Genomic DNA, 12,401 nt, shown 5'->3' with positions numbered 1-12,401 from the left:
TTGTAACCGATATTACCAGAAACTGAATAGCATCGAAACCAATTAAAAACCGGATCGAATTAAAGAGTCATTTTCGGTTCGTTTTTATTTTTTATTTTTTGCCTAGCATCTTAAGGGAATTGACGATTTGGGATAGAGGTCACATTCCTCAAGTTTGAATCTGAATTCAACTAGGTTTTACAGTGTGCCTTCGGGTAACGGGTTTTCCTGGAACAGGAGATGATGGGCTTTGGCTACCTAGCAGGCTAGCGTTGTTTGCGATTGCGAGCGTATGGGTCACCTTTTGACATTGGCTTACCCCGGGTAGTCAGTGCTTTATTTGTTGGTCGTTCGAAAAAAAATTCAGTTTGTTTTGAACCGAAACCGAATTGGTTATTTGAATACCGATTTAGTCTTTGGTTCCACAAAATCATAAACAAAGTAACATTTAGATGCTGTCATTTAGCTTAACAAATTTAAATTTTAGGTTAATATTTTCATCCCAGCAATATCCAATAACAAATAATGGTATTATAAAAAAGTAATAAAAAAAGTTATTCAATTTATTCAGCCGAAAGAAAAACTGAATTCGGTTTGGTTCGACTTGAACAATCTTCAAACCGAATAACCCAAAAACCAAACTGAAAAACACCCCTACACTTCACCGCGGGGTTTTATTCGATTAGTTCAAAACCGGACATGCAACACCAACTATGCAAGACTAATGCGGTCTTTTTTTAGGGAAGGTAAGTTTATATTAAACTTAAAAAAGTTACAATGACAGGTAAGCTGGCAACAAGCTGTGTCGCAACTCCCCATAAGATAAAACATTGTTCACGCTTCAAAGTATAAAACATAATAAAAAACAGGTAGCAGAAGATGGTAATGCCATATGACCATAGATTGTAGTTACCATAATAAATTTAAAAAAAAATAGCAAGTTGTTTGGAATAAATGAATAATTAGCTGCCAAACGCGTTTAAATGTTCAAATTGATTAAAGTCAATAGCAATTTAAATCATATATAAGGAATTGCATACATTGTACTCTCCATTGTTCACATTTCAAGTATTATTAATCCTCAATGATGAGTCAAAGCATTCATGGCAATCTCCTTGAAGTAACTGGTACGCTATTTCCGTTAACATGAAAGTACACAATTCCATACTCTACTTATAGTTTAGCTATTTATGTAATTTAGTGTGTACGGTTGTTGTTGTGGCTGTAAACATCATGAAATTTGTTATGACTGTAATAAGTTGTTTTGGACGTGTTAAAACTGCATTCGATTTGAGATTTATGAATCATGAACTAATTTTGTTATTTCATATGCGATTTTAGTTGTTAGTTGCTGTAAACTAAAGGATACCGAATGGATTTCAAGGCAAGATCCTTATGTCAGTATCGAATATGGTAGCAGTAAATCAACCACTCGTACTTGTACAGGTCACCTTTCTCATCCTCTTCTAAGAACATATGTAATAGGGCGTTAATCCAAGGCCAAATAGGCCCATAAATGCCTTAACACCATTACGACTTTCGTGTAAATGGGGCGTGGCCCATGTTGCCTTGTGCGGGTAATACTTTATGTATTTAATAAAGAGAGCGAACATATATGTTTAAACTTTTTTTTCTCTCCTAAAATCTTATTTTTTTAATTAACTAAACATTGTTTAGTTTAATCATTACAATGGCTTGAAACTATTACGCATAAAACTGAAAAAGTTTAATGTTTTCATGAAGATGCGCACTTCTTAATTTTGTTTTATGTGGTATAGATGGAGGCAAGAACCCTACATTTCAAGAGAAGTTCGTTTTTACTCTAATCGAAGGATTGAAAGAGATGAATGTATCGGTTTGGAATAGCAATACGGTGACACACGATGATTTCATCGGTGGTGGAAAGTAATTGCTCTTCCTATATAATCTTATGTTCGTCTTTGTTGATGCGTCATCGTTTTGATTTCAAGTGAACTGACAATTTTATTACAGGATTCCATTAGCAAAAGCTCTTTCGCAAGGATTTGATGACAGTAGTTGGCCTTTACAAAGTACAACCGGCAGGTTTGCGTTTTAAACTTTTAATTTAATTAAAAAAGAAAAAGAAATGGTATAAGTTTGTAATGTTAACAAAGTCTAGTTATAGGCTGAAAAAGCATTTCTATTTCAATTTTTTTTAACATTGTTTGTTTTGATAATTTTTCACATAAATAAACTATGGACACAAAGGTAGTAAACAAATTAATAAATGAGATTTTGTAAAGTTTTAAATCAAGTCCAACACCATAACCAACCAATTGCTTATGTAATTAATTATATAATTCTATGATAAAAGTCCAACAACCAAATTACATGTAATTAATCATTTACATTTAACTCTTTAAAAAATATTACATTTTTATAAATAAAAGAAAGATCCAACAAGAAAATAAAAGATATACGAAATTATTTCAAATTTTGTTTATATTTTATACAGTTTTATGTTGATAGCATGCATTACATTACAAAATTTTAAAAACTGTTGATTAAAGAGATACAAACTTATTTCGTATTTTTGATGATATACAGGCATGCTGGAGAGGTCCGAATAATAATGCATTATACTACTGGAAATGTAAGTTCTATTAACGCTTTATAATGACTCTATACTCAAGGCCTATTGGTATAGTGATATGATGTTTACTCTTCATAAATGTGATAGTAGCTAGGTTCAAATCCTTACATATGCAAGGTTTGATGGATTTAAAAAGAAAAAGAAAATTGGCATTCAAATATATATATATATATATATTACTCTTTTATGAATAATATTTTTTCTGAAGCTAAACAAACGTTTTGTCTACCTTTCATTACACAGAAACCATCAAAAGATGTTGCTCATAAACCATCAAAAGGTTATGCACCATCAGGACCGTCACATGTACCACAACATGCACCTCCAATGGCCATGTACCATGCGCCGCCACCGGCTTATCCTCCACCAGGTGGTGCTTATCCTCCACCCGGTGGTGCATATCCTCCGCCCTACTCCACCTACCCACATAATACTAGTGCGTATGCACCACCACCAGCTTATCCTCCACCAAGTGGCGCTTATCCTCCACCTGGTGGTGCTTATCCCCCTCAGCCGTATCCACCAAATCCAGCTTACGGATCACATTATCCCCCTGGTAATGAACAAATGTCATTCACATGCATCGATGTTTAGGTTTTTAGATTTTCATAAACGATCGTTTTGATTATAAACGGTTCATAATAAATGACAACTAATTTGTTAGTTTCTAAAAATGGTTAACCAAACTATTCCAATACATAACATACAATTTACAGAAAGTAAAAAATATATATATACGTTGAATATCGGTTTGGTTATTTATACATAAATAATCATAACCGTATCCAAAAAAAGTCGCTACGTCTATTATTTGGGTTACATTTCAAAATTTTCTTGAAACTCCTATTTATAAAATTACACGTTTAACACTCTTAAAAAAATTTATTATGATAATGAAACTAATATTTTGTATTTTTAACCTTGTTGAATCGATTTGCATTTGTTTTCATTATCAGGTTCTCCGTTCCCCGGATTGTATCCTCCGCCACCTTATTGATGCAAAAGTTCAATGACAAACTCATATCCGGCAACAAATCGTCTTGTTATCTTTGAATGATGTCGTATTTTTTTTTATGTAAAACAAAAATTTAAAAACGATTTTTGACAAAATCATGTGACGTTGTAAGTCTTTGTCAATATGTTTTTGAAAAATCACAAAATAATATAATTTCATTACAATTGTTGAAAATGTGAAATAGTTACCAAATGCGGCAATGCCATTGCCATATGTTATTGTCATTTGTCATATCATGTAGTATTTTTTTGATTTCATTTATTGTATTTTGTTGTAAAATAATAATGCCATTATAAATGTTAAAAAACAATGTATATACATTTTTAAATTGACATGTACTTCAAATATAATAAAATGTCTTATTTATAGGAGTTACTTGAATAGAGGGTTGTTCATAGTGAGCTACTACTAAAGAGTTTTTCCGGCCAAACCCAACCCGAACTGAATAAAACCTGGTTTGAAGTCGGTTATAAAACTTGATCCTTTCCTGCTTAAACCCCGATCCAACCGACCCAGTTTAACCAGAAACCGGTTTGGACTTTTGTTGACACAACCTGAACCAGTTTGAGTCAAAAATTCGAGTTGTACGACTATGGATAACATGTTAAAATTGGGGAACCCAATGAATACGAACAATTATCAGCTTTTTAGTGCCTTTATGAATTGCAACTACTTAAAAATGTTTTGTTAGCCTCAAGTCTTAACTATATTTGGGTTACATTATCATACAATAATCATTATCGTACAAAAAAACAAAACACAAGCCAAAAACAAAACGCTCAAAACCAAAAACAGATAACTCTCAAAGCCAAAACATAAAAAACGCTCAATTGAATTCCAAACCTGATACGATCAAAGAAAAACTAGTTACGCTCATGTCAAAAATTGATTCACTTGAAGATCCAGATGTGTTTATTTGGATGAATTGATGATTAATTTGATCAATTTCAAAGTTTAATTGATCAATTGCTTAAAACAAGCCTGTGAACAAAGGGGAATGGCGTTGTGTTTTCCCGGCGAGTTGCTAAACACACGTTGTCGACGCTAGTGATGGTGACGGGGGAGTGTTGATGTCGGCGAGTGGTGGATCTGTAGTGTTGGAGATGACATCGGCAGTAGAAGGGTGATTTTAGGGTTTAGCGTGTGTTTTGAAATCAAGGGATAGAAATGTCACGTACGTTATTGTATGATAAGGATTATTGCATTCTATCTTTTATCAAGGGACGGAAGCATCTAATCACTTTGTTTTAGTTTGACCCTTTTAAAAAACATAGTATTTAAACGGAATGTATAAGAAGTTATAACTCGATTTAAGGTCAAACTATCGTACATATAAGGTGCGTGGAGCGTTATATATGTATATATACGGAGAAAACATGTCTACTCATGTTTTTTTAGAACGACCAACTAAGTAACGCCGGATACTTCGTACGCGGCCCCTATTGGCTAAAGTTAGGCCGAGCCGGCCACGAGTCCGGAAGGACGGAGCCCCTAACGGTCCACCTATTGAGGGATTCCTCGGAAAAAATCCGACCCCCACGCCCGCCAAACGACACGACAGCGAGGAGCCGGTAAAACCGGGTGAGATCAGGACTCGAACCCTGACAAGTCAGAGTCATCCCTCATATCTCCCATATAAATTGGTAATAGTGAGGTTTGAATCTCCTATCTCTCACTAGTAAAGTGAGTGCCCTACCAATAAGCTAGTAAAAAAAACTATACATACTATCTAGTGTTTTTTTATGTATCATATGGTAATAATGTATACTAAATGCCTTTCAAAAATAAAATGGAAATATATTCTAAATTTAAACTCATACAATATATGAATATATTGTTTATTGAATACCAATATTATTTAAATGAACATATACTAGTAATTACTAGTTAGTAGTTACGTAAGACAAAGATTCGTAAGTGACGTAATTAGCAATTACTATATATTAATTTAATTCCGTATTTATTGTTCATACACGTTCATAGTGCACACTTCAACGTAAGGCCTATACAAAATTGTTAGGCCTCTATAATATGATTTTTTTGAATTTACCTCGAATTTTCTTATTAAATTTTGTTATTATTATTTATTAATATTAATATATTATCATGTATAATTTTAATGTTCAGATTTCTGCCAAATAAATTGTAAGATGGATTAAAATTGTAAACACGATAATGATGAATATGATCACGACGTTTTCTTACTTTACATAATGACGAATCTGATCACGGTGTTTTCTTACTTCGCAAAGCGCAACTTACTAGCTTCAAATACTAATAAGTCTGATTTTACATGGCATGTGCTATGATAGACGTTTGTTTTAAAAAAAATATACACAATTTGTAACTAAATATAGGTAATAGTTGATACACACAAAAGCACAATATGTTGTTTCAAACATAAGTTTGTTGAAGACTACAAATATTTTTTTTGTCGGGGGGGGGAGGTGTTAATAGCGACGCAATTAGCAATTAAGATGTGGAGAAAATATATAATACAATAATACATTAACGTACAATAGGTACGGGAATACTCTATATTCACGAAATCGATCCATGAAATCACATCCCAACATCTCGGAATTGTCAATACATATCCACTTAATCATTGGTTCACCTAGAAAAAAACAGCTGTTTGATCGTTAATCGATCAATTTTTTACTTTTTTCACGAAAACCATTTTTGAGCGTTTCCTGAGCATTTTAGGTTTTGGCTGAGCGTTTTAGTATTTTTGCCTTTGAGCGTTTTTGTTTTTGCCTTTGAGCGTCTGCGTACCAATCGTACGCTAAACAATTATTGTACAGTTACCTTACCCTTAAGATATATTAGTTAATTTTAATCCTGCATTTATGAGTCATACACGTTCAAACTTCAAAGGCACCCCCACAAACAAAGGCCCAAGTCTCATGTGGACTACAAAGTTGTTAGCCCTTTTACAATATGATTTTTGTTTGGATCTACATCTACCTCGTATTTTCTTAACAATTCCATGTTATTATTTATATTATCATGTTTTTATTTTAATTGTTTAGATCTGTATCAAATATATTTTGTCAGTGTTTGAATATTTTTTAAAAATACAAGACAAATCTGGTCACGAATTTTTCTTAGTTATGGCAACTATTTTTTAATTATTTCAAATGCTCAAGAACTTCGGAAGACTTTAACAGCTTAAAATACAAAAATAAGAATTTAAAAAGTTGATTCTACAAAACATGCCATTGTGATAATAGTATGTAATTATGTATACCTTAAAAGAAGTATTAATGTACATGAAAAGACATGTCATAGGGTTATTATATGTGCGGATAAAGCCCATACATCACCATATGCACTATAGGGCCGTGAAAAGGCATGGGCCAATAACGTTATTTGTGACGTGAAGTGGTAATGATTGGAACATTAAAGGACATTAATCACTACACGTGTTTTTGACTAAAAGTAGTGAAGATGATGTGATGAAAAAGACTCCTTAAAAAGCACAACCATTACATATGGTCTAAGATAACACTATTCGATACACAAGTTCGCAAGATCATAATATGCCTTATCAGACATAGAATTTAACAAAATCACTACAAGACCCCAATAAAGTAGCCTAATGTTGACTGTAACTAAGTAAAAATACAAGAATTTGTATGGTTCGATTTAGATTGACCTACGCCCACATGTTGCAACCAGGACATATAATTATTGTTCCCACACTTGTGGTGAGGTAATACAAGTACAAGACATCCTATATAAATAAATACAGATTTAGGATCTAACCATGTTGAACGAAAAACCATAAGCGGGCTACAATAAGATAGATGGGCCCGGTCCAAAGCCTTTCATGTCTTCAATCTTCATTATACCCAATAAAACCATGATTTAACGTAAGCTGGCTCAAAATCGAGGCTCAAGTCTTCACAACCCCAACACTCACAAAAGAAATTTGCTATATTTTGACGATTTGAATCTTCATAAGATTAAGGATCCGAAGTTAACTACAAGTGTATACATGATAAAAATTTGATTTTTACATAAATGCATTTAATGAAACTAATGATAATTAAATGACCTCTATGATATTATATACTTATAAGAAAATATCAACCAATTGCACTAAAGCTTCATGCCATTTTCACTTAACCCGCAATATATATTTTCTTTTTCTTTTGCACATAGTAGTTCCCGCCTAGAAATTAAAATTAGTAAACACTTTTAATGTTGCTGAATTTACTAAAACACAAATTTAATATATAACTTAGATCTCAATAGTATCTGTTAACTCACCTTTCTATAATTTCTTAATATCAAATCTATTATATGTTATACATCATCAACAACATCATCATCATCATACTCAGTAAATTTCACTAATAACAAAGCTATGGTATAGTCTGAGGAAGGTAAGATGTAGACAGCCTTACCTCTACCCCGTAGAAATAGAGAGGCTGCTTCCGGTGAGACCCTCGGCTCGATAGTAGTTTTGCATCAAGCCTTGGACGTAAGACACAAACACACAACCATTTGGACACCGGATGATTGGTGCATGTACCTTTGTCTTTCGGCCATCAACGCCACCACATGATGCCTGATTAACCTTCCGCCACTTTTAACGTTATTTTCACGAAATTAGTAAAATAACGTCAAAATTAGTGCAATTTCACTTTTGCCAACCCGAGAGTCCACACACATTGGCAGAGCCACACTATGCTCACTGGGTTCGGCCGAATCCGGTCTTTTTCGGTTTTATATATAACCCGTAGTATCGAACCAACGAGCAAACCCAATGTCATTATAAAAAATGTATTCGAACCCATTAATTATTAAAAATTTATTAAACACTTTTTAGTTATGAATATTTTTTTTATAAAACACAAAAAACTTTAAAAGTTACCAACACACATTGTAAATGGATCAATAATAACACATATATAGATTATAAAAAAAATTCCAAATTATTCATATAATTGTCCAGTAAACCCAACCCAATTCGCATTCTTAAACATAATACCTAAATGAAAATTAAATAAAAAACAAAAACAACATCCATATTCTTAGCGACGGATAATTATGTTTCTATCAACTAAACGGCCATAAACTCGTCGCCTTCGCCAGTTCACCTCAAGGCTTCTACCATCACCTTACCTGCCACACTTCAACCAGATGATAACAACGGACGACACTTTCTTTGATGAGCCTTCAATCGATCCAGGCCTCTCGACGAATCTTTCTTGGATTTTGCTTAATTAGATGAGTGATGGCTATATATATGATGTTTGCATTTGTTATATTGATAAATGAGTTCTTTTTTTAAGTCACGATTGAAGATGCTATGAATCGTTTCCAAAACATGAAAATGCGTAGGGAACATTTATAATATCTGATATTAGTTTATCAACTATGACTTTGGGCCGAAAACTTTGATGCTGGAAAAAATCGAACACTGAAAAATACCGAACTCATAGGAAAATTTTAGTAGGCTCCACACTGTCCACACATATATACATTACTAGAAGAGTGCCCGCGCGATGCAGCGGGAAACTGGAAACACATACTTTGATAATCATGTAACAAATTTTGGGGTGTTTATTATTTTGTTTGAAACAGTGAGACCGTTCACCAGTTTGGTTTCACGGTTGAAACCGGAGCTGGTCGTACATATTGAAATGCTAATTATTTACTTATTTAGTATGAGATATAATATATATTAGACATAGTTAAAATATAGTTAACCAAAGTTTGTATTTAATACGAGCAAACTCGTCTATTACAACTTTAATTTAACCAAATTTCCAGTATGGTTTTTTATAATCTTTGTTCTTATTATGATTTCACATTATATTTATTCTAATAAGGTTTATTATTTATGTGACTAAAGTTATCTTTGTTCATAGTATGATTCTTTTAATAACATATTAGTTGATGTTTATTTTGAAGTGAATGTATATGTAGATTAATAATTCTTATTTTAAATTTTAAAATCAAATTTTTTTTATCAAAGTACAAACTATATCGAAACCTAATCGTTGTAATGGTTCGGCTTAGTTGGGTTTTAATTAGAATTTAGTTTCGGTTTTGACGACAAAAAAACCGTGTAAAGTTGGCTCATGGTTTAATATAAAAAACCATCAAAAGCAAACCGCATACACTTTTGCATAATTTTTTTTATTTTGAAAACTTTAGCAATATGATACTCAAATTAAAGATAATAAAATGCTCGTTTTTATGATGCCATTTATTTTAAAAAATATTAACGTACGAGAAAGTTATGACAATTTATAAATCATGGGGGTAGTTGGGTTAAAAGTGAAAATAAAATAATATATAAGTAAAAGACTAAGGATCAATGTTGTAATTTTAGAGGGATGAAACTTGTAATTATTTTGAAAAATTGCAAATACACATGAGATTTAAGTTTACAATGACATGTTTGCCCCTAGTTCATGTTGTACCTCATGCATTACATGTTGTAATTTACTTAAAAAGAGCGTGTTAATATAGATACAGATATAAACACCACAACCAAAGCATCTATATTATGTTATACTTTTTATTTATCACACTACTTTGAGAAAATATTACTCTTCATTTCTGTTGAAACAACTTCTAGCCTAATACTATTAAATTGCATTAAATATTTTGTATTTCTTACACGTATGAATATATATAACAACAAATATTAATACTTCTTACATACATAAACCGGTATAACAAAAGAAAAATACCAATGATTTTTTTATTCTAGAAAAATGAGTAAACTCGACGCAACTCACCTCGACTTGACTTGACTCATTTCTTTACAAGCCAGTTTCCAGTATTTTTACGTTGAGCGCGATATTAAACTTTTAATGAACAATACTTTATGGATAATGAAAATGCAAAGCCTTTAAAAACACTCAGTTAAGAGGTCTTGGGTTTAAATCTAAATAATAATAGAAATTAGCGGTTAAAAAGAAAACGTAACTTGTAAGTTGTTTTTCATAAACTCTTCACACAACTTTGATGTATACATTTTGGTCAATCAACCTTAGTTTCTTATATTTACTTTTTAGTCTCTTAAATTTTATAATGAAACTTTTGCCCTTTTAGCTTATTACATATTTACTTTTTGACCACTTAACTTCGGTAACGAAACTTTTGTTACAAAACTTTTATCGTAACGAATTAAACCGGTACACAATAATATCCCGCCACGTACCTTCCATAACGCGCATTAGCTTTCAAATATGTATTGCATTAGAAAGTGCTTATATAAATACTTGTTTATTTCAAAACTTAAACATGATTTTAGTAAGATAAATATGGTCTCCCATAATATATATAATGAAAATGAAAAATAAATTGGGTAGACAAATCGGACTTTGTTATAATATTAGCTCTAATTATAACAAGATTATTGAAGTGATAATTGAAGTTTTTAACTAAGAAACAAGTGAGTAAAGATATGTGAGAATTATTGATTCTACTGGCATATCAACCTTCGTTACAAACGCACGCTATTTATAATACCAAAAACTACTATTCATATACACTATTTAGGGGGACAACCATATATTATTGGTTTGAAATTTGTGTCATACAAAAAGTGAAAGCGTCGGTGCTTTATAACACTCCCCCTTGGATGACACTTTTTCAAAACTTCGGGGTCTTGAAGTACCGTCTCATTAAAAACCTTGCTAAAGAAAAACCCAATGGGAAAAAGCTTTAGCTAAGGGAAAAAGAGTGCAGTATATAGGTCCCCCTCAAATTGCAGGTCGTTACATTGTTCGTACATGGCGCATGCCAATATCATGAACATGTTTCCTGAATGTTGCTATGGGAAATGCTTTTGTGAAAAGATCAGCTAAGTTGTTGCTGGACTGGACATATCTCATTTCAACCTGATTGTCTTTAATAAGGTCTCGAGTATACTCAAAGTATCTTGGTGGTATATGCTTTGTTCTGTCACTTTTGATATATCCTTCCTTCATTTGCGAGACACAAGCTGCATTATCTTCATAGATAGGAGTTGAAATTCGATCTTTCTCTAGTCCACAAGAAATCAATATGTGTCGTGACATAGATCTTAACCATACACATTCTCTTGAAGCTTCATGCAATGCAATGACTTCAGCATGATTTGAAGATGTTGCAAAGAGTGTTTGTTTCTGAGAACGCCATGAAATCGCAATTCCTCCATTCTTAAATACATATCCAGTTTGAGATTTTGCTTTATGGGGATCAGATAAATAACCTGCATCTGCATAACCAACTAACCCTTCTTTTGAATCGTTAGGATAAAATAAACCTAAATCAACAGTTCCTTTTAAATACCGAAAAATATGTTTAATGCCATTCCAATGTCTTTTAGTAGGGGATGAACTGAATCTTGCCAATAAATTAACTGCAAAAGAAATGTCAGGTCTTGTACAGTTAGTAAGATACATAAGTGCTCCAATTGCACTGAGGTATGGTACTTCGGGACCAAGAATCTCTTCATTATCTTCGCAAGGACGAAATGGATCATTGTCAACATTGAGTGATCTAACAACCATCGGTGTGCTTAAAGGATTTGCTTTGTCCATATTGAAACGTTTTAAGAGTTTCTCAGTATAAGTTGATTGATGCACAAGTATCCCATTATGCATATGCTCAATTTGTAAACCAAGACAATATTTGGTTTTTCCAAGATCTTTCATTTCGAATTCTTTCTTTAAAAGAGCAATTGCTTCATTAATTTCTTTTTGTGTCCCAATTAAATTTAGATCGTCAACATACACAGCTATGATCACATATCCTGATGTTGTCTTCTTGATGAAGACACAT

General features: G+C 32.5%; 1 protein-coding gene across 1 annotated transcript; it reads left to right on the top strand.

The window, feature by feature from the left end:
• Positions 1–1,047: 1,047 nt before the first annotated feature.
• LOC143593894 (16 kDa phloem protein 2-like) lies at positions 1,048–3,625 on the top strand. Its single transcript, XM_077073366.1, has 7 exons — positions 1,048–1,106; positions 1,321–1,425; positions 1,758–1,884; positions 1,972–2,043; positions 2,548–2,593; positions 2,837–3,149; positions 3,550–3,625. Exons 1-7 carry the CDS (start codon positions 1,064–1,066, stop codon positions 3,588–3,590), a joined length of 747 nt encoding a protein of 248 aa, XP_076929481.1. The 5' UTR covers positions 1,048–1,063; the 3' UTR covers positions 3,591–3,625.
• The last annotated feature ends 8,776 nt before the right edge of the window (positions 3,626–12,401 follow it).

The sequence above is a fragment of the Bidens hawaiensis genome, unplaced genomic scaffold (genome assembly GCF_021521415.1).
Source record: "Bidens hawaiensis isolate Kalapana, Puna unplaced genomic scaffold, B.hawaiensis_p1.1 tig00042882_1, whole genome shotgun sequence".
Classification (NCBI taxonomy): domain Eukaryota; kingdom Viridiplantae; phylum Streptophyta; class Magnoliopsida; order Asterales; family Asteraceae; genus Bidens; species Bidens hawaiensis.
This window is presented reverse-complemented; position numbering and strand designations above follow the sequence as displayed.